The sequence below is a fragment of the Heloderma suspectum genome, chromosome 9 (assembly GCF_057233095.1).
Source record: "Heloderma suspectum isolate Gila_16-S chromosome 9, 16-S_ref, whole genome shotgun sequence".
NCBI classification, from domain to species: Eukaryota; Metazoa; Chordata; class Lepidosauria; order Squamata; family Helodermatidae; genus Heloderma; species Heloderma suspectum.
Genome location: NC_139466.1, coordinates 14,480,909 through 14,508,725, shown reverse-complemented (window position 1 = coordinate 14,508,725; position 27,817 = coordinate 14,480,909). Strand labels below are relative to the sequence as shown.

Below are 27,817 nucleotides of genomic sequence, written 5' to 3'. Positions count from 1 at the left end.
ATGAGCTGGCTCCTCTCCCATGGATTGCTGATCCTCCTCAGAATCAGAACTGCTCTGGGGTTCTATCGGCTCAGTTTCCACCCTGACACCACCATTAGGCTGAGGAAACAAAATAAGCCCATCAGAGAGATAGCAAAAACAGTGGGAGTGGTACATCCAACAGTTTGGAACATCCTGAAAAAGAAGGAATTAACTGGCAAGCTCAGCAACAGCAAAAGGCCTGGAAGACCATGGAAGACAACTAAAGTGGATGACCGCAGAATTCTGCTCATGGTGAAGAGGAACCCGTTCACAATAACTAGCCAGGTCAAGAACGCTCTTGAGGAGGTAGGCATGTCATTGTCAACATCTACAGTCAAGAGACGGCTTTATGAATGTAAATACAGAGGCTTCACAACAAGGTGCAAACCACTGGTAACGCTCAAGAACAGACAGGCCAGATCAGCCTTTGCCAGCAAACACCTAAAAAAGCCTGCCCAGTTCTGGAAGAAGATTCTTTGGACTGATGAAACCAAGATTAACTTGTACCAGGATGATGGGAAGAGAAAAGTATGGAGAAGGAAAGGAACAGCTCATGATCCAAAGCATACCACATCATCTGTCAAACATGGTGGAGGCAGTGTTATGTCATGGGCATGTATGGCTGCCAATGGAACCGGGTCACTGGTGTTTATTGATGACCTGACTGCTGGTCAAAGCAGCAGGATGAATTCTGAAGTGTATAGGGCTATATTTCCTGCTCAGATTCAGCCGAATGCTGCCAAACTGATAGGACGCGGCTTCATATTGCCATTGCAGATGGATAATGACCCAAAACATACAGCAAAAGCTACCCAAGAGTTTCTGAAGGCAAAGAAGTGTGATGTTCTTCAATGGCCAAGTCAGTTGCCTGATATCAACCCAATAGAGCATGCGTCTGACTTACTGAAGACAAGACTGAAGGCAGAAAGACCCACAAACAAGCAGCAGCTGAAGGCAGCTGCAATAAAGGCCGGGCAAAGCATCTTGAGGGAGGAAACTCAGCATTTGGTCATGTCCATGGGTTCCAGACTTTAGGCAGTCATTGACTGCAATGGATTTTCATTAAAGGCGATCCTTAAGTTTGAGATGATGTTGATTTGTTCCATTACTTATGAGCCACCAATGGGGGAGGGGAGGTGTATGCCACTGGCTGTCCTTCCTGAATGGTTAGTGCCCCCCTTTTGTCAAACCCCTTGAATTACAGCTGAAAGTCCTGACTTCGCTCCCATCTGGGTGTGTTTCCTTTCAACTTCAATGTGGTGGTGTACAGAGGCCAACTGCCAAAACAGTTATCCTTGTTCCAATATTTCTGGCCCTGACTGTATTATTATGCACTTAAAATTGACTAAGGGCGCAATCCTATGACCGCTAGTCAGAGGCTAGAAGGCCATAGGATAAGTCGGTTTCCGGGAACCCACCCTGGAGCCCACGCTCTGAAGTCGGTTCCCTGAGAACCGATCTCCACCCCCTCCTGCGCCGCCTCGTAGGCAGCGCAGAACAGCCCCGCACTCGGAAGAGGAGTGCAGAGCTGCAAAAATGGGGCATTCCTGGGGGAGTGCCGGGGTGGGGAAGTCAGAAATGCTGGTATGACACATTCTATGTGTTGTCCGGCTGCCGCTTCCCATGGTTAGACAGCTGAAATCCTGTCTAGCTGCGAAAACCAGGCAGGGGGATTGAGGAGGAGATCTGCTTCTCACCACTCCTCCCGCCCTGCACTGGATAGGCAGTCGCCCCCGGGCTCGGAGGCAACCATCCACCCAGATAGGATTGCTCCTTCCGTGTCGTATGCAGATCAAAAACAAGGCAGTCCCGGTCCACAGGCTTGCAAAGACACAACACGAAAGAAAGGAGGAATGGGGAGGGAAGAGGAAAACAAGCACACTTCAGCACCAATTCTTAAAGTTACAGAGTTTTCTTATAATGTTTAGCTGGAATGGAAACAGTTCCAGAAAGGGTAGAGCCAAATGACAGCTGGTCTCTCAGCTGAACTGATGGAGAGAGAGGGGCCTTGTGGTCTCCTCTCTCCGTCTGCTGCAGCAAGGTGGAATGGATCAATTGATTAAAAATTTGTATGCACTCTAGTATTGAGAATTTCCTGAAATGCACCTTTCCCACAGATACATGGAATTCACAGTGCTCTGGGTGTCTTTGTATTATTCTCTAAATCAGGGGTGTTGAACCTCAGGCTAGCAGGCCAAATTTAGCTTGCCTGGGGTCCCAGTCCGACTCTCCGAGGTTCCCCAGGTAGCCACGCCCCCTCCAAGTGACCCCACCCCTTTTCCCTGGTTGTCTATCTCTTGGTGGTTTCCTGGCTTATGCAAATGTTCCCCCACATGCACATTCTAAAAGGTTGAAATGCTTCTCTTAAGGTTTAGTTACTGTCAGTAAGAGCTCTCAGCTAAAACACCCTAGTATTTTAAAAAAATTAATCATTATTTTCACAAATCACAAGATATGGCAAGAAAAAGAAGAAAAGAGAGACGCTTATAACATTTCAAACATAACACAAGGACTTGAACCATCCATGAATTTAGAATTTATTTTTATTTATTAATTTTTAAAAAACATTTATTTCATTTTATAAAATAATAATAATAAAATAATTATACTATATGTGTTTTATTTTTTATTTATTTAGTTTAAAATTTATTTTTATTTTTTAATTCATTTTTTAAAATTTATTTTTAAAATTGATTAGTAGTTTCACAAATCACAAGATATAGCAAGAAAAAGAAAAAAGAGACTCTTATAACATTTAAACAGCAGAAGGACTCAAACCATCCATGAATTTGGAATTCCAGTACATTACAAGGAGTGACCATTTCTGAATAAACTTGTTTACAGAACCTTGTTCCTTATATTTTCTTAAATTTTATTTATTTGTTTGTTTGTTTATTAAATCGCCCATCTAGCCGGTCACCCAGCCAGATTCTCAATATTAAGAGCACATACAAATAAGTCAATTTTGTCATGTAAACTATGTCCCAGACCTCATTAGATAGAATCTTGGTCTTCTTCCAGAAAGCAGCTCTCAGTATTTTGCTAACTGTTAAAAGGTTAACAATAAGCTCCAAGTCGCACGTTAATTTTAAGTCTTTAATAGCGTGCAATCCTATGCAGGTTTAGACAGAAAAAAGTCCAGCTCCCAGCATTCCCCAGCCAGCATGGCTGACTGGGGAATGCTGGGAGTTGTAGGACTTTTTTTCTGTCTAAACCTGCATAGGATTGCGGCCTAAGATAGCCGAATAAAACACACAGTGGGTCCATTGGAAAATACACTGGTAGTTTGACCCCTCCCCTTTCACCTTCAGCCCCGCCCACCACTGGCCCCTGAGAGTTTCTCTGAAACTGAATTTGGCCCTTGGGCTGAAAGAGGTTCAACACCCCTGCTCTAAAATGGTTTGGGTTGCTGTCTTAAACCTCCTCCATCAACTTGGACCTGGATCAATGTTGCTTTAAAAGAAAGTGAGACTGGGGGAGTCTGCAAAGATTCCTGCGCTGCCTGGTTTCTCTGCTCATCGTCCTGCTTTGTTTTTCAGCCACGCCTGTCAGAACGCCGACTCAGGAAGCCCCTCTGGTAGAAAAGGAAGCAAGGCCTATGCTGAGCCTGCCCATGTCATCCTGCAGCCCTGCCGAACCACCCTGGCTTTCTCTGGCCAAGAAAAAGGCCAAAGCCTGGAGTGAAATGCCTCAGATTGTTCAGTAGCCTTTCAGGAGAACTTTGTCCTCACTGCCTATAGCTGTATTAATAGCGTACTGTCTACTAACAGGCCTCACTCACTGTGAGCATCTTTTACAGCAGCTTTTTCCGATCTGGCCCCCTCCAGTTGTTTTGGACAAAAACGCCCAGCTTTCCTGACCACTGCCCAGGCTGGTTGGGGCTGTTGGGAGTTGAGGTCCAAAACATCTGGAGGGCACCGGGTTGGGGAAGGCTGATCTAGAGGTTTGAAGGGAGGAGCAGCAGTTTGCACACAGGGACTAGATACGGGGAAGGAGGCCTCTTTTAACTTGCAGCTAGCTAACGGAGGACTTTTTCTACCAAACCCTAAACCTGAGGTAACCGTCAGCGTTAATACACTGTGTGCTTTTCACTGTAAGGCGATAATTGCGCCAAGGAAACGTCGACCATACTTCACTTGAAGGCAAAGGTGTGGCTGAGAAGGGCCTCGAAGGTCGGCGTGCTTTTTCCTTCCAAGAACAGTATTCCGAGGCAGCTGAGGCAGTGTTTCTGCAGGGCTGTGTGACGGCTTCCACTGGAACATTTGAATGTCCCCTGCGAAATCTGGATTGCTAGCAGCTGAAGGCGAAACTGGATGGTGGTGGCGTTTTTTGGGTAGGTTCTTCCAGTGTCCAACTCGGTTTCCTGGCAGCCAACGTGACGTCAACGCCAGTCTTGATAGCCGTCCTTGGTACATCAGATGCTGACCACCAAATCACCCCCACTTCCTCTTGTACAGGAGATAGTCGTTCAAGGATGGCCAGAGCAGCCTTCACCAACCCGGTCCCCTCTAGATATTTTGGGTGCCAGCCCAAGTCACTGTGGCCAACATTTGGGGATGCTAGGAGTTGTGCTCCAAAATATCTGGAGGACACTAGGTTGAGTAAGCCTGGATCTAGGGGCTTCACATCTGAGGGCTTTCGCTGTTGTACGGAAAGCTGCTCTCATCAAGTTGCAGCAACTGCCCCCCTGTCAACGTCTTTTCCTGCCTTCGAACCCAAACATGGCTGAGCAATCTGATGCAGAACAGGACTCCCCCCTCTTCCTGTGCCCCCTCAAGGCCAGTCCACCTGTGCAGGTGTGCTTGTTACCTATGCAGACAGCTGGTTGGTGGCACTGACCTCACGGTGTGTGTGTTTGCAGGCATGGGCAGCCCCTGTGCAGCACATCCTGTTCCTTGGGCCAGTAGCCTAACTTCTGAGGATTGGGTAGGTGAAAATAACACCTGGAATACTTGTCTGGGAACATTGTGATGTGATGCCTGAACAGAACAATCTGCAGCTCTCCCAGTCCAGCAACTCTGTTTTAAATGCTTTGTGGGCATCAACTTGGGGAAGGCTGATCTAGAGGTTTGAAGGGAGGAGTGGCAGAGTTGGCGCACAGGGGCTTTATACAGGGAAGGAGGCATATACGTGTCTAAACCAGTTGTGCTGCGTAGGCTAGGTCAGGGCGGGGAGAAGGTAGAGCCTCAGGTGTTTTGGCTTGGGCCCCCAGAAGCCCCTGCCAGCATGGCCAGTGGTCAGGGATGCTGGGAGTTGAAGCCCAAAATGTCTCAAGATCTATTTCCTGCTCACCCCTGGCCTAGGCAACTGGGGGGGAGGGGAGGCAGGGGTGCTGACTAACAGTTCTGTGCAACTCCTGCAACCCTTGCACCTTCCAAGCCTCCTCGTCACTGGCAGCGGATTTGGAGGCGTGGTTCTGTCCTTTGCTCAGGAAAACAGACAACTTCCCCTGTTCCTGTTGACATTTTGGCCACCAGTCCAGGAAACGGGCAGTTAAATTCTAACTTGGAATTAACCCACCCCTGATGTCTTCCCATATTGTTGGCTGGTTCAGACTGCTGTCCTAACTCCCTTCTCCTCTGCAAAGGACACCAAAAGCAATATATATCTTGTGGAGGTTTTGTTTTTGTTTGTTTCTGTTTGTATGGTATCTCTATATACCTTTTAAATGTATGGCATGTATATACTTCTTCTTTTTTTGGTAATCCTCGCATTTTGTGACCCCTCTCCCTTTTTTGTATTTTGTTCCCATATTTTTTGTTATTAAATACTTTTGTCATAATGGACTTCGACATTGTGTGTTGCAGTGGAGGGGAGAGGGCACATGATTTTTAATAAATCCTTTAATGGTGGTCTTCATCTTACTAACAAATACATGAAATACCAAGAGAAGTTGTCTCCCCTCCCAGCCAAGCAAAAAGCACGCAAGCTACTTCAATATAGAAAGGAATTTATTTCCTTTGTATTAAGGTATTATGTTGGCTTCTCTTTTGCCTGTCAGCAGAGGGCGACAGAACATTTGTAAAGAAAATGAACCCCAAAGAGTTTCTTTCGTTTCTACCCAGCTAAAACAATTCCTAAATTAGCCTGTTTCATGCCATATGTGTTCAGTGGCCCTGATCCAGCTTAAGTAAGTTGTAATTAAGCCTTGCAATCCTGCATATGCTTACCTGTGAGTAAGCCCCATTTGATGGATTGGGGCTTAACTTACTTCCAAGTAAACATGGATGAGATTCTGCTGTATGGCTACAGTCCTGTGTCCTCTTACTAGGCAATAAGACCCATTGAATTTGGTACTACTTACCTGGGTTCAGGTAACATGCCTGGGTTCAGGCTGCACACAGCTGCAATCATAAACACATTTCTTCAATGCCAGGGATAAGGACTGTGATGTTCTCTAGATGTTTGGATTACAGCTCCCGTCATCCCTGACCAGTGGCCATGTTGGCTGGGGCTTATGGGAGTTTCTTCCAAGCCCAAAACATCTGGAGGAAGCAAGTCCTGTTAATGTTTGAGTGGGATTGTGTGTGGCATCTCCCACTGAAAGCAAAGGAAGAAGTATTGATTAATTGGATTGGGGCCAGCAAATGTACAGTATTTATCACCATCTTACGATGAATAAATTTGCCTTGGCTTGTTTCCAGGTTTAGTACTACGTAGAGTAGACCCATTGAAGCCAATGGGACTGAAGTTTTGACCAAGTTAAGTCCCATTGATTTCAATGGGTCTCCTCTTAAGTATGACTAAATCTGGAACCAACCCAGTGTGCTTAATGCACATGGAGGCAGGCCTGCTTATCGTTAACTGAGGACCTAACAAGACAGAATGCAAAGTGCCATTTGCAATTATGTCAGTAAAAATAAATAAATAAATAAATTGGCACACCAAGGGGGAGGGGGATTTTCATCAGAGCTGCATCAGGGGAGGAAAAGATTAAACCTTCTGCACGCTGCAGTCTTGGCAAAAATCAACACCGCCACCCCGGTGCCTTTTTATTGTTAAACTGACATGATGGCAATTGGTGCATCTGTGTGCCACGTTTAAGACTGAACCTGAATTTAGGAGTCACTCTGAACAGTGGCTTAGTGGTAAAGCACCTGCTTTGCATGCGGAGCCCCAGGTTCGATTCCCACCATCTCCAGGTAGGGCTGGAAAAACTGAAACCCTGGAGAGCCTCTGCCAGTCAGTGTCAACAATACTGGGCTAGATGGACCCACAGCCTGACTCAGTAGAAGGCAGCTTCCGATGTTCCTAAGTTTGGCTCTCTAGTCTGATTTTCTAAAATGGGAGACCACAAGTTTCAAGGATGCTGGACAAACCTGCCCTGGAAACTCATAACCAGCCTATCCACCAAAGGGTATCTTTTAAACGGGTACAGTAAGTACTGATTTTCTCAGGCACTATCAACGTATCTATGAGACAGATTTATAATTGGTTTACAAGCATTCTCTTGTTCCAGGCTGCCCTGGAACTAGAGAGGAGTGTGTGTTGTCACCAGCTCCTGTTTCTCCTCATCTTTTTCATCATTGCTCCCAATTTCTCACTTGACAGGTAGAGAGCCAGTAGGCAGCGGTGTCTGCTGCTGCTCCTCCTCACCGCCACCGTTGTCTGGGCCAGAGCGAGAGGCAGGTGAACAAGCAGGAGGAAATGGTGAAGAGGTGGAGCAAGCTCAGGGGCTCTTGTCAGTGGGCCCCTGCCAGGGTGGGGCCCTTGGCGGGTGCCCAACCATGCCTACCCTTGAAGCTGGCCCTGCCCCTTAAATGCTATCTCATGAAAACAAAGCAGAACAGCTGACTCCGCTCTACGTGCCCTCCTGTCATGTCCCAGATGGCACTCTGTGTGGCCAGCTCCAACACCCTCCCCCATCACATAACGAGGGAGGCGGTGGGCTCTCCCACCCTGGAGGCATTCATGACGAGGCTGGACAGCCATCTGTCAGGGATGCTCTGACTTGGATTCCTGCATTGGGCAGGGGTGGGACTCGATGGTCTTATAGGCCCCTTCCAACCCTATGATTCTAAGATAAAACCTCTATTTTGGATCCAAAAGGTTAACATCATCTATTTTGCATCACACTTTTAAAAATCCACCAAACCGCTGCTGCCACTTCTTTAGGGACCACCCAAATGACGTAATTTGGGTCTTTCTAGAGATCTGCTTTGTGCCTGAGTCAGACGTACTTCGATTAAAAAACATACATGAGCTGCCAGCCCTGCAGCCTTTGGGTGTGGTAGGGTGGGAGGGAACATTTGTTGGCCATGCCCCTTCCTGCAACACTCCTAGAAAACTTGGGCCTATTCCTCCTGAAGCCAACCATCTGCCACCACTTTTGGCTTCTTGATCTTTGCCATGCCATGCGTATCCAGAGCTGATGTCTGGGATGGGGGGCTCGCTTACTGTTTCACTAATTTATTCCTTACATCTATATGCTGTTGCTGCTGCTTCATAGAGCTCAGAGTGAGGTTTATGGGAATTACCCCAGCCAGTTTGTCCTCACAACAACCCTGTGAGGTAGGCCACAAACATTAGCAGAGCCCTGTTCGGACCAAAGGGATGTTGACGTCCAACATTCCGCTTTGCACCTTGGCCAACCAATTGCCTCTAGGAAGCCTACGAGCAGGACATGATGGCAACAGCTGCCCAGAGACTGGTTGTCAGTGGCATGCTACCTCTGAACAAAGAGGTACTGCCATGTAGCCATCTCGGTGGACTTGTCCACCATGAACATCTCAAAACCCCTTTGAAAGCCAGGTTCCAGGGTCTGGGACTCAAGCACTTTGCCCATTCTGGATGGGGTTGCACTCCCTCTGAAGGAGCAGGTATGTAGCTTGGAGGTGCACACAGAACCATTGCTGTCTCTGGAGGCCCAAGATACAGGGAATGCCTTAAGAACATAAGAAGAGCCATGCTGGATCAGACCAAGGGACCATCTAGTTCAGTATTCTGTCCAACCTTTTAGCTTCAGCTGGTGCACCAGCTACGGATGTTCTTGGACAGGAATAGCTTCGCCACAGTGACCCCTGAATCAGTTTTTGTGAACCGCCCAGAGAGCTTCGGCTATTGGCCGGTATAGAAATTAATTCATTAATTAAATCAATAAAATAACCTCAATTCACATGCTCAACATGAGGAATAATTTTATAAAACTCTATCATGCTCCCATAGGCACTTTCCCCCCTAAACTTAAAAACAATCCAAATTAAGAAGGCTTTTTAGGTTAGATCGGTACTTCTCAAATGTTCTCTTTTTCCCCACAGACCACTTGAAAATTGCTGGGTGTGTGTGTGTCTCAGCAGACCAATCAATAAACTTATTTTTGTTCTACGAATCAAAGCACATAACTCAGATTTTAGTCACCATAGTCTTGCCATTCGATTGTGATAGATGTGCCTGTTTTTGCGAACAAAGTTCTGTGAAGTCGGCTGTAATATTTGTCAGCTTGAACCTCTGGACAGGTTTAACAAAGTTACCTTTAACTGGTAATTTTTTGGGATGTGGTGTGGGGGGAATTAGTAGATTGCACCAGTGTGGTATTATTAAAATCATGGGCTCTTGGCCAGGGCCTCAGTAGCCTCTTTGATAATCCAGCCTTGGCCAAAATGGCCTTGACCACCGTTGTCAGAAAAAAATAAATCAAGTGCAGTTCTGAGTACAGAAGTTCTTGGCTGTTCTACAACATTTCTGCAAACCACCTGAATGGAGCTCGTGGAGTACAGACCACAGTTTGGGAACTCTCCTTATTCACCGTACTGGCTTAACCAGTTAACATTTTTACATGTAACATGGGTTTTGGGTGTCGTTTTCAAAACAAGTTTTGAAGATTTTCTCCTGCCCTTCATTGCAAACGCTGAAGGGAATCTCACTCCTCACCTTGCCTCCAGCTTTCATTACATCTTGTTCACTGGGGGAAGATTAAATCCATGAACTATTGAACCAGTTGCGAGCTGCAAATCAATGCCTGAGGATTTGGCTGCTTAGAGAATATCTGTAGCATGAAACAACAAGATGAGATCTGACCTAAAAAAAGAAGCCGAAGTAGTAGCAAGAAACCGCCGGTAACAAAAACAGAAGTGATAGCGATATTCAACGGGAGAGCGAACTACTTAAAAGGTGTGAGGAAGCCATTAACGAAAAAGTAGGCTAAATATGATCCTGCGTGGTAATATAATGAGCAAAGCAAATGGCATTTAGGGTGCGGGAATTATGAATGAAAGCTAATACTGTTGTTGGTTGAACTTACAATTACAGCAGGGAATTATGAGGCTTTGAACTCTCTCCAGTGTGCTTCTCTGGAAAGGGATTGTTTGAGAAACAGAACACAATACTTGCCAGGTTTGGATGATCTCAGCCCCAAATAGATTTAGGGTGCAACACACACAGGGAAGAAATGGTGGGAAAATAATAGAGGGTTACAAACAGAAGATGATGATGTCTGGACTGCCTGTAAAATTCTGTGAATGAGGAAAGTTGGTGGCACAAGAAAAGCACCCTGGGTCTAGTATTTTCTTTAATTTGATGCCCCCTCCCCAAGATACATTAAAAGCCAACTCATCCACATTTGGCTGGGTAGAGCTGTATTTTATGGTAGAAGAGTCAATGTAAATCTTTTTCTTGTTGCTTTTGCAGCTGACCGCTTGCAAAGCTTACTTTAGTGACTTTGCAGAGAAGTGCCTGCTATGTGAAACTATAGTTAATGTTCAGTGGCAGGATTCCAATTCCCTCCCTCCCATCTCACTGTCATGTTGCTTTCTGGAACAATACATTTCTTTCCTTTCCTTGGCAGGAGGGAAATAAAATGGCACATTTAACACAGTAATATAGGCTGGGCTGCCACATGTTTGGAAAGTGCTTTTGCTCACAGGAGGAGAGCTTGCCAATTTTTTCTTCCCAAATGCAGCCCTTCACAATGGATAGAAACCTGTAATGTTTCCCTATATTGAAAAAAAAAAAGCTTTCTTACAGCAGAAAACTACTGCAGCGGGTGCAGAGATAAGTTAGAACCTTTCTCCTGGATGTGCTTGTTTTGCAGGGAGTTTTAAATGTGGTGGAACATCCAAATATTATATCCCCCCTCCCCCACACACCCATTGGTAGTCTGTGGTACAGTCTATTCTACCACCTCATTATGTTGCATGTGTGTGAACCCGGCCTAGGGTGGAGACCATCCTATGCTGGAACATGATGCCACTCTTGTAGATGTACACAGATATACTTCGAGCATCATTTAATATATGCTTGCAATCATTCAGAGGCCAAAGAACCAGTTTGATGTCATGGTACCAATTCCTGGGCAGTTTAACCCAGGAACTGCAGAAATGACGAGCACAATTAAATTGTTTTGTGACATCTGAACCTGGAAACTCTTGGTTCTTTATGGGTTAAACAACCCAATGTTAATGCAGCAATTGTCCATGGTTTGTTGTTGGGTTAACTCTGGATTATTTAACATATTAAACAACCCAGAGTTTCCGGGTTTGCACGTCATGGAGCCCAGAAACGGGGCACTTCTGGCTTGTTAATGAACAGCAGAAATGATGCGTACCTCACTCGTCCCCGCAATTCCGGAGTTAAACCCAGAAATTGTTGCTGTGATGTCCAAACCCTGTCAGTGAAGTGTAGTCATTACAGTGTTAGACTGGGATTTGGGAAAACTGGGTTCTAGTCCCCACTTGGCCATGAAGCTTACTGGGTGACTTTGGGCCAGTCACTGACTCTCAGCCTAACCTACCTCACAGGGTTGTTGTGAGGATAAAGTGGAGAGAAGAAGGCCTATGTAAGGTGTTTTAGGTTCCTTGCAAGATAAAAAAAAGGTAGGATATAAATGTAATAATGCAATTAAAATTAAAAACTTCAGGTAGTTCTGTGTGTGGACCATGCCACACCATGGAAACCTTCCAAGCATGTGCTTTCAGAGGGCACCATTCTTTGACAGCCACATTGCACTGTCCAGTCCTTTTCCATAAAAACCTGGAAACCATTACCCTAAAAACTAAAAGAATCCCACTGTTTTCAACCTTCTGGTTTTAAAAAAACACCAGGCTCTTGGTTTTGGGAAGCTAGAAAGATATAGCTCTGATATACTTTTTGGGGGGCATATTGTCTAACTAGCCACCAAAACCACCCTGAAGGCAGCTGTTGGTAAGACTAGTTACTTCTGTGAAAAACACACATACCAAAAACCTTGTTTTCAACTAGGACTCTCTAACCTTTAATTACCCCTATTATGTAACTGTCCACCCCACCCCGCTGTGTTGCTCTGTGACCCACTTTTCCATACGCAGCAGTTTCATGAGTTATGAAAGGTGTTATATGTTGAGTTTCTAGAACAGCTTTTGCTCTCCTGACCCCAATATTCCAAGTTATGCAGGCAACATAAACCAAAGAGAGCATTAAAAAGCTAAGGAGGGCAGAAGTTCAGGGAGAATGTTAAAGGCTTATGATATATAACAGATTCCAGGAACAGGTGTAAGACAGTTAGCGGACACCAGCCTTTTCCAAACCGGGGAAGACTGCCATAGATTCTGGAGTCAGTGTGGTATATTTAGTATGCTCAGCTCAGGTCTGAGTTCAAATTCCTTCTCAGTCATAAAGCTCTCTGGCAAGCTTGTTCAGCCCAACCTATTGCACTGGTTTCTTTCTTTTTTTTTTTTTAGGATAAAAGCACCCATGTATGCTTCCAATGAGTTGTTGTAGTGGCATGAAGAGAGTGTGGTGTAGTGGTTACAGTGTTGGACTGGGACTTGGGAGATCTGGGTCCCCCACCCCTTTCACTATATTGATTTCTTGCTCACATCCTTACTTGACAGTAAGGACTGCATAAACTTTCTCTCCATCCACATCTTTTGTGAGATGGCGTTTGTGAACAGATGGGTTGAAAGTTTGATTGAAAAACCCAGTGTGGTCTAGTGATTACAATGTTGGACTGGGTTCGATTGGGAGATCTGGGTTTGAGTCCCCGCTCAGTCATGAAGCTCACTGGGTGACTTTGGGCCAGTCACTGGCTCTCAGCCTAGCCTATTTCACAGGGCTGTTGTGAAGATAATATGGAGAAGAACTATGTGAGCTGCCTTGGGTTTCTTGTGAGATGAAAAAGGCAGGAAACAAAATAATAATAATAATAATAATAATAATAATAATAATAATAATGGGTGCTTCCTAAAGGGCATAAATGACTAGTAGATATTCTTAGCATCAGGAATACAAGTCACACCTACCAGACAAGGTGGGGTATGAAATCGATGTTTTGTCTGGGTATGGCAAAGTGGCGGGGTGCTGGTGAAGATGGCACTTTGAAAGTAGCCAACAAAAGAGGCAGAAGCCTGGGTTTTTGCAGGTGGGGATAGTGTGTGTCCAAGGGCATGCTGTTGCTTTTGGAGAACTGATGTTGCTTTACAGGAAGCCACTGTGTGTCATAGCGTGTCTGCTTGGTTGCTACTTGCTCTACCTGTATGTTTATGAATGCACTACAGTATCGTCATCCCTCCCTCCAGTAGCGAGCTCAGGTGCTCAGTGCTGATGGCCTTTTAGACAAAAATAGGGCCACAAAGAAATAAGAGGGAGGTACCAGCTTAGGGAACCCCAAAGTTTGCAAAAAAAAAAATAAATCTTTAGAAAATCTAGTACTCTTTCCTCATATAGAAACTGACCCTACACACATTTTATTTATTTATTGCATTTATACCCCGCCTTTTTTCCTCTTGCAAGGAACCCAAGGCGGCTTACATTCTCCTCCTCCTCTCCATTTTATCCTCACAACAACAACCCTGTGAGGTGAGTTGGGCTGAGAGTCTGTGACTGTGATCTATCCCTGGAACTTTTGACTGCTCGGGAAAGTGGTGGACACCCCCACCCCCCATGTAAAGGAGTTTAATCTGTCTCTCCTGTTTTATCTGTGATAAGTGTTTCTCAGACTCATCACAGCGTGTGATGGCCATGCACAAGCAAACTTGCCCTCATGTGCATAAATGTGGCATAGCGGTTAGTGTTAGGAATATTGCAACCTCATCTGCAAGTTACTGGAAGGGGGCAGTGTTGCAGTTAGTTAACTCACAGGAATTTTGACCATGGTTAGCTTAGGTTCTCTGTAACCTACAATGTGGTTTCCTGTGACTTCTTCCTTTTGCTCCCCCCCCCCCGCCCCAATTCCTCCATTGCTGGGCGCACATGGGTTTGCTCTCTCATGCCTGCCGGTGTAACAGAACACAAAATGGGCTGCACAACTTCTTTTGAAACTCCATGCTGTACCTGGATTGTATATGCAAGAGTATGAGTAAAACTGTTTCTTTCAGTGAAGAAACGTGTGGTCTCCTTTATTGTTCTAAGATAACTTGTGTGCATGTGGGACTGGTAGATGCTCATTCTGTTTTGCTTTTTGTTTTTTCTCTGCTAATAGCCTTTCTAACAGGAGGCATCATTACTAAATAATCCCATCAGTTAGTTGTGGGGAATCTTTTCCAGCCCGAGAGCTGAATTGGCTTTGCCTGCCCCCCCCCCCGTCTCTCTCTCTCTCTCACTCAACACACACACACACACACACACACACACACTCCCCAGCCATTGCTCCCACCTCATTATATTTCTCCCACCTCATTATAAGCAGGGGAAAACTCTTATCTCTGAGCAGTAGCTGGTTGGAGATAAGAACTCTTCCCTGCCTGGATAGGGGACCCCTGTGGGCCAAAGGTTCCCCATGTCTGAGCTAGAGTGTCAAGTTCGGACTGGGGAGACCCAGGTTTAAATCCCTACTCAAGTCATGAAGTCCACTAGGTTGGCTGGTCGCTCTCCCTCAGCCTGACTTACCTCACAGGGTTGTTCTGAGGATAAAATGTGTGTGTGTGTGTGGGGTTGGGGACAAAGAATCATGTATAACTACCATGAGCTCTACGAAGGTGGGATTTCAACGTAATAAATAAGCAAAACCATTAGAAACCCGTGACTGCACTGCACTTTATTTATACCAGCTTTCCCCAACCTGGTGTCCTCCAGATGTGTGGGACTGCAATTCCCATCATACCTAGGGGCAATGGGAGTTGTAGTCTGATCTGGAGGGCACCAGGTTGAGGAAGGCTGATTTGTATCTTTCACAGGGAAAGAATTTCTTCATACTTTCCAGGGGCTGGGAGTTGACTCAAAGAAGTTTAGCAAAATCATGGCAACGGAACCAGCCATACCCGACAGGGAACTGTCGCCAGCAACAGACATGGCCTTGGGTTACAGAGCAACACGACGACTCCATATTAGTTCAGCTGGAGAGTCAACATAAATCATCTTTAATGACCAAACCACAAATCACACAAAGCGTCAATGCAAATGACATCACTAATACATCTCAATGCAGGTCTTACTGGACTCGGAAATACATCTCAAGCATAACAGACCTGAACAAAGTGAAAAATAATAAAAATAAAATTTATTTCACAGAAAGAGGTAGCTGAACCATGATAAGAATTTAAACTTAATTTCACTTCAAGTTCGTTATAGTGCAAGAGTCCCCCCCCCCTTTTGAAGAATGCCATACAAACAGATGGAACTATTCAAGCCACACAAAAGGTTGGATCCCTTGGAAATGACTTGATTTATGGCATTAGAAAGATCCTGTCATTTAATGGGATCACCAAGGAGCAGTGTTGGCTGCCACATTCATGAAGGTTCTCAACAAACAGCCATTTTGATGATGGCCTGGTAGTGGAATGAAGAGGGATGAGATGGCCAAGAAGCATAGCGCTAAAATGGTCTATATCTGGTGCTGTCCAGATGTACTGGACTACAACCCCCACAATTCACAGCTGGCATGGTCACTGGCTGTGTTGGCCAGGGATGATGGAAGTTGCAGCCCAACATATCCAGAGGGTGCCTGGTTGGGCAAAGGCTGGGTTATATTATTACAAAGTATGGGTGGGATGCCATTTTTGAATGTTCCTTTGTGTTGAAAGCCACACACAACTCCTTGCATGAAGAAAACTTGCACAGTGGGGAAAAGAATGGGCTCAAACCTTTTCTCCTGATATGCTACTTATCTACTTGCAGGGAGGTTTGCTTCTTTGTTTGTAAACATGGAGAGGGGCATTCAAAAATAGTACAGTGCTGTGCACTTTTGGACTCTGCTTCCTTATTCCCCTGCATGTGTAGCCTCCGCTGAAGTTTTGCCAGAAAACATGTAAAAAAAAAAAGGGTATGACATGGTTTTGCTACACTGCTGCTTTGTAAACCTTTTTTGATCCTCAAATTTTAGTCTCAAGAACTTAAAAAAAAAACATACTTCTTCAAAAAAAGAAGGTATATGGCTCATGAAGTCCGAGAAGCTCATGAATAGCAACCAACCACAGAATACAGGCACTTTAGTCCAGGAGTTAGTTCATTCACATGTTATGAAAGCTTGCAGCTTAAGTGCAACTCAGGAACAAAGTAGCTGGAGAGAGCAATGCAACCCTTATAGTGTTTTATCCACTACATGTCAACTACCAGAGAAGGTCACTTTCTACCCCATCGTCAGACAACCTTGGCTAGTAGCTTGGACAACTTTGTAAACACATGTATTTTGCACAGTATTTACTTTAGAAGAACAGACAACTCATCTGCCAGGACTTGTTCTAGTTTTAGTCTGTTGGTTTGTTTGCAAAACAGATTGGAAAGCCATAAAAGAATCTTGACTACTCACCATCACCACTGCATATTATCAGATTAGGCTGATACCCAGTTAAGGAAGGTGACTGAGCTGATTAACTGTATGAGCTTTAGAGGGGCACCGCTACTCTGGAATTCCCTCCCCAGTGAGATCAGCCGTGCAACATCTCTTGTAAAGACATAATGGCTTTCAGCTTTATTCTGAACCATTTTGAATGGCTACAGCTCTCTTGATCATGCTTTATTTTATATGTTTACTCTGTATAGTGTTTAGCCATTACCTTTTTTGGTTGTTATTTCATATTTTTTGTAAACTGCCTCAGGCACTCTCAGTGGAAAGAATTAGAGGTTTTTTGTTTTTTTTTTTAAATAGCCATATCAGTAATAGAAAAATGTGAAGACCTACACTTTCCTCATAAGATATAGCCCTACCTCAGTGGTTTGGCTTTTAAATCCATCTGGTAATGCAATCAGAATGGATGCAAATATTAGAGAGACCTGACTTTGTTTTAAGGGATTGATTTTCAGCATGAGTCAGCGGGAGATGACAGGGAATTTGTCATGCGAACTACATCGGCTGAAATTTCTCTTCGACACTACTGTTAAAGGTGCAGGAGCCCTGTTGATGTTTGCATCTACCCACCTTAATTCCCCCCACATCCCCACCCCCAATTTGGGCATATTTCTTAGAATTTAAGAAAAGCCTGCCTGGCTATACAATAGGAAGACATCTGCCTCAGTATGTTACAGTATATTACAGAAAAACTGTGCATAATATGATCTCTTCTTTATATTAACAATTCATAAGCAAACAATGAATTGGATTAAAAGTTTTACATAAAGCTGGTGATGTCATTACAGACATCTTCTGAAGCTCTTTTTCTAGTACTTATATATACAAGTTTTATTATACCAGCAGGATTAGTTCATAAGGAGAGGGTTTTTTAAACTTCCCTTTGAACTCTACAGTATGTTCTCTAATAAGTGTCTGTTGAAACTCAAGAACAAAAGAGCAAAGAAACACAGACAAGCACACACAAAAATCCAGTATTATTTCAATATTCTGAGGGGCGAACTGCTCTACTTCCTGCCTCACATTACAATTAAGAAAAATCACACCTCTTCAGACTTAAAAAAGAAGAGGACATCTTTAAACTGTCAGATTTTCTGACCTCGTTTTAAATAAAATGCAATTTTGCAGCCACCTTAATTCCTCGTTTATGTTCACTCTTTGGAGCTGCTATTTTTCTCCCTGTTGGTGGATCTCGGGGTTCTAGTAAAAAAATAAAAAAATAAAATAGATCCCAGAAGTCTGAAGGCTGTCCATCCCTACAGTACAGAGCTCTTAAAAATTAGCATTTGCACTCTAGCCCTTTAGCATACAGCAGTTGCAGTATGAATGCTGAACAGCCCTTTAAAATGGGCTTCCCACATCTGAGCTTTAGGAATGTATGTAAAGCAGCTCTCCCCAACATGGTGCCCTCCAGTTCTGATGGACAAGATGGGGCATGCTGGGAGTTGTAGTCCAACTCATCTGGAGGGCACCAGGTTGGGGAGAGCTAAGGTTCCTCAGGAGCATAAATTAGGAATTGCCCATTCAGGACTGTAAACAGATGGAGAAGTGCATCCCCTCCCTCTTGAAGGTTTTCTTCTGCGGCCTCAAGCTGAACACTGTTTTCATCTCCCCACCACTGCCTGGCCCTGGTCTCAATGGCTTAAAGAGGTGCTTTAAAAATCCTTCAGAATGGGTACAGGAAATCCCACCCCTCTCCTGCTAATGCTGTAGCATTCACTCAAACCCCCAAACATTTTTTTTTTTTCATATTATCACAGCAACCGTTTCTTTAAAAAAGAAAAAAGGAACGTGTTAGGTCACCCCACTTCTCAAATACTCACAACCAAGAGATTGAGCACCACTTGCTCTCCTCAGATCTAGCAACCTCGCAGATCTCCAGTGGGGATCACATGGTGAGCAAAAGCACCTTACGTTCCTCACAGCTGGCCTCTATCCATTAACACACTTCAGGTGCAATCCTATGCTTGCTTAGACAGAAAAAAGTCCTATGGCTCCCAGCACGTCCCAGCCAGCAGTGCTGTCCGGGGCACGCTGCGAGCTGTAGGACTTTTTTCTGTCTAAGCAAGCATAGGATTGCACCCTTAAAATCCCAGCTGAATATAAAGCCAAGGGAGGTGGCCCTGAGCTGGTAACTGGGGCTCCTGATAGCCAAAATAAATAATTTAAACATTCACAGCCAACTGGTTTTGGCTTTTGAAAGAAGAAAAAAGGACTCTGTTGCCACGTTGTCTGGACACACTGTCAAAAGATAGTGTAATGGCGATATGTAGAAAAACTGTTAGACCTCCAGAAAATGAAGACAAATGAATTATCAAAGCAAGTGACTGTGTATTCCTAATTTCCCAACTTCATCCTGCTGCCTCCCCTGCCCAATTCAGTACAAAAATCATAAATTAGCAGAGCAGCTGAATTTTCCCATACACACGCACAGACACACACACTTAGGCTGTGATCCTAAACACATTTACCAAGTAGTAAGTACCACTGAATGCAATGGGATTTACTTCTGAGTAAACACGCACAGGATTATGCCATGTATTTACAACTGAAAACCGAAACAGAACCATTTTAGTGCAAAAAAATAAAGAGTTTTTCAGCAAACCTTTGTGAACATTGTTATATACAGATATATAAAAAACCTGAACCCTTTGGAATAAGACTTTAGCAACTCACTGAAATAATACAGCGATATCATTAGTATTTCGGCTTCATATTAAACCAGATAGATTTTGATGTAGCTACTCCCCCGCAAAATAAAATAAAATACAAATTAGGAAAAACCTTTTGAAAAAAGGTTTATGGCAAACAAGTTCACCTGTTTTGTTCACTTTCGCTATATATTTACTTTTGTTTATACTCATGAAAGTGAGTATATTCACTTTTGTGCGTGTATGGGTGCGTGCGTGCGTGTATATGTATGTGTGTGTGTGTGTGTGTGTGTGTGTGTATATATATATATATATATATATATATGTGTGTGTGTGTGTGTGTGTGTGTATGTATGTATGTGTATGTCTATATATCTATATAAAAACCAAACACTTAGGTAATTCGATAAACAGTGCAGAAATTGAAGACCCAACTCAAGAACATTAAGGCTGCAACCCTAAACATAATTATTATCATCATACAGAAGTTAAGACCCATTAAACTCTTTGGGACTTACTCCTGAGTAAACATGCTTGGGACTGCGTTGCATGCATCCCATACAGTATCTCTTGAAGGTTGCTGTGTACTCAAACTGGAACCATTCCAGTCTCCAAAAGGCTTGTCTTTAAAACATTATTGCACCTAGATATAGGGCTCTTTCACACACAGAGGCTAAAACTGGAGTTCTTTCAACTGGCAATGAGAATGTAAAACCTAGAGCAACCAGAACGTCCACTTGCATTACAAATGCCTCTTCTCTGCTGATGTCTTCTGCACGACCAACTGATGATCAGAATTAGCATTAGAGAAAGAGACGCTCGAAAGGCCTTGGCGTATGGAAGAGGCCACAGTTAGAAGTGATGCACTCAAGCGCTCAAGTATTACAAGAGGATTCAAAGGATGTCTCATGGCATCATCGTGATCTTGCACGGGACATGAAGGCAAGGATACGCCTGATGCTGTTGAGCCGGTCTTTCAGGGATGTCATGGCAAGAAAGGGGAGCTGGGCTCTGCTCTCAAGAGGTAGGACAGCTAGTATCCACCACCCCCAGGCAGGGCCATTGGGGCTGGCCTGCAAAAGAATGAGAACACCACAAAGCAAGCGACATTTTAATATGAATGGTCAGTGTTGCAGGACAGATAAAAGGAAGGAGTTCATCACACAGCTCACAATTAAACTATGGAATTCATTACCACAAGACCAATTTGGATGGCTTTAAAAGGAGGTTGGCTAAATTCCTGGAGGAGAAGGCTATCATGGCTACTAGTCCTGATGCCTCTGTGCTACCTCCAGTATTAGAGGCAGTTTGCCTATGTACACCAGTTGCTGGGGAACATGGGTGGGAGGGTGCTGTTGCACTCGTGTCCTGCTTGTGGGTTTCCCATGGGCAGCTGGTTGGCCACTAGGTGAATGCTGGATTACAGGGACCCTTGGTCTGATCCAATAGGGCGGTTCTTATGGTTAAAAGTCATAGTGTTTGTCTCACTAAGGGTGCAATCCTGTGCACATCTAGACAGAAAAATGCCCTACAGCTCGCAGCATTCCCCAGCCAGCATGCTCACTGGCCACTTGGGCATGGCCTCCTCCATTCCATGTACAAAAGCCAACTGGACTGGTTGATGGATCTGTCTTCAACACTGATCATGGGACAGTATCCTTCACTGCCCCTGAAAGCGGCAGGCTAACTTAGAAGGCGCAGAGCAAGCTGCAAGGCCCACAGCTATCTCTCCCCTCCAACACCTTGCCGCCGCCTCCCAGCATCTGCCACTTGAGGAGACTGCTTCACTCTGGCTAATAGCCGGGCCAGCCCTGGCAGAATGCACGTAATGCATCCCACACAGATGGCTGCTTAGCCTCTGTTTAAATACGTCCAGTGAAGGAGCGCTCACCACCTTGTGAGCCAGTCTGTTCCGCTGTTGAACAGCTCTTACTGTTAAGACGTTTCTCCTAATATTTAGCCAAAATCTATTTCCTCTGCTTTTTAGTTTCTCCTCCAAAGAAGGGGGGGGGCAGCGGTGGGTTGGTGAAGTTGCCCTATAACAGGGGTAGCCATCTTCGTGCCCCTCCAGATGTTTTGGGCTACAATTCCCCCAGTCCTTTACCATTGGTCATGCTGGCTGGGGCAGATGGGATTTGTAGCGCAAGACATCTGGAGGGGCGCCAAGTTGCCAAACCCTCCCCTGTAAGAGGCCGCCCTGGATTTCTTAGGACTCGTGAAACACGGAGCAGGAGTCCACAACGACGGGAGTGTCCGTACTGAGTGTGCCCACAAGTGTGAGGACCAAACATGCACACAGATGTGCAAAGCATTATCCCCAAAGGTCATTTTAAAACAGGAAAATCTGCTTTTAGAGGGGCGCCTGGGATCAGAGAAGCAGGAGCCGTGTGCATATCCCTGTGCCGCCCATCACCTCCCTGTTCTGAACATACACCCCCTCGCCCAATCCCTGCGGTGGCTTCTATACATAGCCCCGGATGGCTCTTTGTCTTGAATTGCTTTTCTTCAATTCAGCCTTCTCCAACCTCGCTCCCTCCCGATGTGCTGGACAACACATCTGGAGGGCATCAGGTTAGGGAAGGCTGCTTTAACTGAATGCACAAAATATTGTTTGTGCGCAAGCAGGTCAAAACTAGTTGCCCTCTCCTCAGCATTGGTTAGACCTAATCTTGAGTTCTGTGCCCAGTTCCAGGCACCACAGTTTAAAAAGGATGTAGACAAACTGGAAAAGGTTCAGAGGGCAGCAATAAGGATGATCAGGGGACTGGAAACAAAGCCCTATGAGGAGAGACTGAAAGAGTTGGGCATGTTTTGCCTTGAGAGGAGAAGACTGAGGGGAGATAGGATAGCGCTCTTCAAGGACCTGAAAGGCGGTCACAGAGAGGAAGGCCGGGATCTCTTCTCGATCATCCCAGAATGCAGGACACGGAATACTGAGTTCAAGTGACAGGAAGCCAGATTCCGGCTGAACTTCAGGAAAAAGTTCCTCACTGTTAGAGTAGTACCACAACGGAACCAATTCCCTAGCGAGGTGGTGGGCTCTCCCACACTGGGGGCATTCAAGATGAAGCTGGACAGCCATCTGTCAGGGATGCTCTGACTTGGATTCCTGCATTGAGCAGGGGGCTGGATGTGATGGTTTTATAGGCCCCTCCCAACCTTATTATTCTATAATTCCATGAAACACCATGCACAAAAATAGGCTGAAATTCTTTGTTTCTGCACCAGTGTAACATCCTGTACCTGTGGGTCGGAGTCCTTAGCAGGCATAGGACCAAAATGACTGAGGATACGGCTCTTGAGCGCTGGCTTGAGAGAATCAAACCACGTGTAGGCCTGATCATACACAGAATCGTGAAGAACGGTCAGCCTGGTGTATTCTTCTCCTTGCACCTGGAATCGGTAGAGAGAGTCAGGAAAACAAATAACTGGAAGAGTTTGAGCTGCAAGGCTGGTGGGACTCTAAGAAAAGAACCAGACATCAAAACTGAAAACTGGATTCAGGAAGCTCAAGGGATGGTGCTCCCTCTGAAGCGAGCCCACCTCACAGGATAAAACTGGATAACCCCCAGGTATGTTACCCTCACCTCTTTGGAGGGAAGGTGGAATGAAATGTTTAATGATGACGAGGATGATGATGGCCTCTCCAACCTGGTGCCTGCCAGATGTTTTGGACTGCAACTCCCACAATCCCTTACCATTGGCCCATGCTGGCTGAGGCTGATGTGAGTTATAGTCCAAAACATCTGGAGGGCACGAAGTTGAGGAAGGCTGGAAAAAAGCACTTATGGAGAACTTTCAGCATTCAAAGTGTTTCATATAATCCTTACAACAGCCTTGTAAAGCAGGCCACTGTTCAGGGAGCTGAGAGACTGGTGGCTTGCTTCAGGCCACCTAGAAAATTTGTGGCTGTTGAGAGATTTGAACCCATGATCTCTTAGCCACTGTACCTTTTTCCTTATTTATTAAGAAACTGATGTGACATGCTCATTAATTCTGGGACACCAACGTCGGATGCGTTTCTAAGTAGTTCTGGATGGGTAGCCCCCCCCCCTTCACCAAGCATATCAAGTCAATCCGCACCGTTTGATCTTCTATGTACTCAATATCTGCTGTGTTGTATCCGTCGCGTTGGCTGTGCTGTGTCACCTTGAACCTCCTTTTGCCAATGCTGTCGACCACGGATCGGCCATCAGCAAAGAACTCGACGTTTCTTATCTCCAGAATACAGCCATAATCCGCAAATCTGTTAGCCAGAACAGCCAATGGAAAGAAAAGGGATTTACTCTTTGCTGGTTGTTGTTCCTGCAGAACCATTCAATGATCAAGCGGCACCTAACAGCGTCACTTCCTGCTACTTCTAAATACAGATTACGAGCATTTCTATATGAGGCTTTTATTGCGCACTCGTGCTTGGCCACTCACAGAAGTTTGTGGGTCCCTTACATGACGTCCTCAACCTCCAGGACGTCTCCTGTGCGTTTCCCCCTTTATCCCACTTTCAAAAAGATTGGAGATAAGCTGTAATAATAAACCTTAATGGCGCCATATTGGCCGTGTGAAATGCCGCTGTTGTGCTACAATTCAGCCACTAGATGGTGCCGTTTCATTGAACATATAGAGCATTGCTGAGAAGGGAAGTTTTCAATTCCAAATCCCGTGTTTGCTGTCTAAGGGAGCCCATAGTAAACCCGGAAAGACTCTGGAAGAAGAAAGCCCCGGTAAGGATGCGGGATTTTTGCTTCAAGTAGAGAACCCCTACATTTGCCTATTGGGCCAGGTTCTGATTACACTGCAGTTGTTTTCCAAAGTCAGATTTTTGAGGCTATCCCTGCAATCTGATCAGGTTTAGCAATACTTCCTTCCTAACCCAGTTCAGTGAATAATGCTCTGGTTTACATTATTTACAGAGGAGAGCTGCTGTTTCTGCTGCAACACAGTCAGGCCAGTGCCCTGCTTTCTGGATTAGTTTAAAAATAAAAATAAAATCTGCATGCCACCAAATATGACTGACATGAAGGCAGCCAGCAGAATTATGTGAGAGCATTCAAGCGTTACTTGGTTATATCAAACCAGAGGAAAAAGGGGATATGCAAAGCGGACACATAGTGTATAAACCTGCCTTATACTAATGGTCTGGGCAGCCCAGGGGCCAATCCAGCCTTTAAGTGTTCCCCAGAATTCCAGGTTATCCTGCCCTGGCCCCAGTCCTTCTCCCCAATCACTGATTTTTTGTGGTTTCCTGGGTTTTGGACAGTTTTTTCCCCATTCAAAATGGTCGAAATGCCTCTCCTAAGGCTGAGTTACTGGCAGCAACAGCGTTAAGCTAAATTATGCTCGTATTTTGGCGCTGCCCATTTTGGCTTCGTTCCCACCCACCACTGAAACCGAAGGCTTCTCTGAAATGGAATCCGACCCTTGGGCGGAAAAAGGTTCTGCACCCCTGATCTAGCAACTCTCTAAGGTAGACAGGGGGATGTTCCCATCAGCTGCTAACCAAATCTTTTGATTGCAGATGGCAGGGACTGAACCTGAAGCTTTCCGCAGGCAAAGTGTATGCTCAACTGCTGAGCCCTTGGTCCCTTTCCCCAACTAGCTTTCCTCACAAACTAAGAACTGATCAGGTGAAGCTCTTGCTCTCTGGTGGAAATGTAGGCGTAGATGGCATTCCTGCACAGATGACATGCCTACATCCTAGGCCACAGCCCAGAACTGTGGCCTAGATCCATGCACCAGAACTACAACTCTCCTCCTCACTTAGTAAGTATGAAGTTATTCTATGTACTGGACAGGAAACAGAAATTGTATCATCCCTGCTTAGAGGTATTGTACTGTATTTATTTCATTTCTATACTGCCCAGTAGCCGAAGCTCTCTAGGTGGTTCACAAAAATTAAAACCCAGGAGCACACAATAAAACAATTTAAAATATATAGAACATTAAAACCACAATATAACAATACAACCACAATAAAACCTAGCAGCAGTGCAGGAATTTAAAATACAGATTTAAAACAGCAAAGCTAAAAGTCTAGAAAGCTAAAATGCTAAAATGCCTGGGAAAATAAAAAGCTCTTCACCTGGCACCGAAAGGAATACAATGTAGGTGCCAGGCGAACCTCACTAGGGAGCTCATTCCACAGCTGGGGTGCCACAGAAGAAAAAGCCCTCCTTCTAGTAGCCACCCGCCTCACTTCCTTTGGCAGGGGCTCATGGAGAAGGGCTGCTGAGGATGATCTTAAGGACCGGGCAGGCACATATCATCAGAACTTCTAGATGTAAGGAAGTGGTTGAGCGACTCAATCACAGCATAGGCTACTAGACAGAAAAGTATAAGTATGGGCTCAATAGCAGGGCCAAAGAGGAAAACATTTTGCTTGTATAGGTTCTTCACCTGCAGGATGCATCCTCCAGGAAGTGGAGGATGTGGTACTAGAGAATGGCTGCATTCAGACAACACGATAATCCACACTCAAGGGTTGAGTGTGGGTTGTCGCTGAACTGTGGGTTATCATGTTGATTGAACCGAGCTGTGATAACAAACCATGATGAACAACCCACAGTTCACAACCCAACAACAAATCATGGCTTCTCTTTATGGATTGTTCATGGTTAAGCAACCATGGTTTGTTAGCACGCCTGGGTTCAGACAACACAATAACCTACATTTCAACAACTCACAGTTCAACGACAACCTGCACTCAAACCATACGCAGCACCTGAGTGTGGGTTATCGTGTTGTCTGGACCCAGTCAATGTCAGCTTTCATGTTTTAAAAAATCCCATTAAATTCTAGTTATGCTGAAAGTTATGCTGACAACTGTGAAAACAAGCCAAGTGTCTGCAGCAGGGGTGGGCAGCTTGTGACCCTCCAGATGTTTTGGCCTACCACTTCCATCGGCCCCAGCCAGTATAGCCAACAGTGAGGGATCATGGGAGTTGTAGGCCAAAACATCTGGAGAGCCACAAGTTGCCCACTCCCAATTTACAGTGTTTCTATGTTCACGAAGGTGGTAAAGACATATCTTTTTCACTTGGCTTTCTAAATGGTTGTGGTTGTTATGACTTTTTAAAGTTGTTTTTAATGTTTTACCATGATCTTATTTGATTATGTTACTTTTAATTTTCTGTCATTTTTATAAAGCTGCCTTGTTGGCTTTCAGAAAGGTGGTCTAGAAATATAATAGATGAATGAGTAATAAAGTAACAGAACCTACAAAGTCTAAAACTCCCATAACATACAGCAGACAACTGAGCGGTGTTATACAAATATATCCTATCTTCCAGGATTTGGTAAGCAAATGCATCTTAGGTTTAGAAGGTTTGGGGATGCTAGCTGAAGTCATGCGGTGGTTAAATTTGAAGTGAGGCGCTCATCATGACAGCCCCTATAGCCACGCCCCCAAGGAGAGTCCAAAATTGCAGCCATCTGCATTGATCCATATCAACAAACTAGTTCTAAGCGTTTTCATTTGCTAGGAGCAGGACTTTTGTAAAGTTAATGAGTCTTAACTGCCCATTCAAGAACAAGCCATCCCAAAATATTTACAACAAGGAAACATATATTGTTGATGAGAAATTCGTTCTTGCCTCCTTGCCCCCCCAGCTACAGAGAAGACTGCAGCTAAGCTCAGAGGGAGCCCGGAATTCTGGGGGGTGGGGGTTGGCAGATGACCTCAGCATCCCTGCTAATAAAAAAATTCTGGGGCTGCATCCCTGCAAGGCCTGGCTCTGCTACACCACTGGCTCGCTGTCAAAATTATGGAAGCAAAGGGATGCTAGAGTATTACAGACCACAAGAGCCAGTGTGGTGTAGTGGCAAGAGTGCTGGACTAGGAGCTGGGAGATCCGGGTTCTAGTCCCCACTCGGCCATGGAAGCTCACTGGGTGACTTTGGGCCAGTCGCACACTCTCAGCCCAACCCACCTCACAGGGTTGTTGTTGTGAGGATAAAATGGAGAGGAGGAGGATAATGTAAGCCGCCTTGGGTTCCTTGCAAGAGGAAAAAAGGCGGGGTATAAATGCAATAAATAAATAAACAAACAAACAAGAGGAGATGATGGCCACTGATGCTACGGGAAGGTCTTGGTGTTCAACGCATACACTCCCTCCCTCTGCCCCTCACTCACCCTTTAACAGGGTCCCCAATGCACATTCCAAACTGCTTGGTGCCAGTCTCCATGCATCTCCGGATCATCAGGCGATAACACGGTTCAAAGATGTGCAGCGGGCACGGGACGGTGGGGTAGGCCATTGTGCAGACAAATATGGGGACGTTCTTATTCAAGCTGTGGGACAAACCTCGTGTTAAGACTCTGAACACGCCACGCCTGCTTACGATAAAAGGCACCAGTGAGGCAGGAGGGGAAGAGGGAGTCCTCTTGCACTGATGGAGAGAACGTCGATGAACTCAAAGCGTGCCCATGTATTTGGAACTTACTATGACTTTT

General features: G+C 45.1%; 2 protein-coding genes across 4 annotated transcripts in view; one reads left to right on the top strand and one right to left on the bottom strand.

Moving 5' to 3' along the window:
• The window catches only part of KIAA1210 (KIAA1210 ortholog), a 57,734-nt gene extending 51,928 nt beyond the window's left edge, over nt 1-5,806 (top strand). For all 3 annotated transcript variants that reach the window (XM_084813738.1, XM_084813741.1, XM_084813740.1), the window contains one exon: nt 3,561-5,806. In XM_084813738.1, the coding sequence (XP_084669864.1) occupies nt 3,561-3,727 (167 nt within the window). In that variant the 3' untranslated portion in view covers nt 3,728-5,806. The remainder of the gene's footprint in view (nt 1-3,560) is intronic.
• An 11,165-nt stretch (nt 5,807-16,971) lies between these two features.
• Nucleotides 16,972-27,817, bottom strand: part of LONRF3 (LON peptidase N-terminal domain and ring finger 3) — a 32,818-nt gene continuing 21,972 nt past the window's right edge. The window contains exons 9-12 of the mRNA XM_084813737.1: nt 27,497-27,655; nt 23,452-23,614; nt 22,612-22,761; nt 16,972-20,441 (exon numbers count right to left, since the gene is read on the bottom strand). Of these exons, the coding sequence (XP_084669863.1) occupies nt 20,283-20,441; nt 22,612-22,761; nt 23,452-23,614; nt 27,497-27,655 (631 nt within the window). The 3' untranslated portion in view covers nt 16,972-20,282. The remainder of the gene's footprint in view (nt 20,442-22,611; nt 22,762-23,451; nt 23,615-27,496; nt 27,656-27,817) is intronic.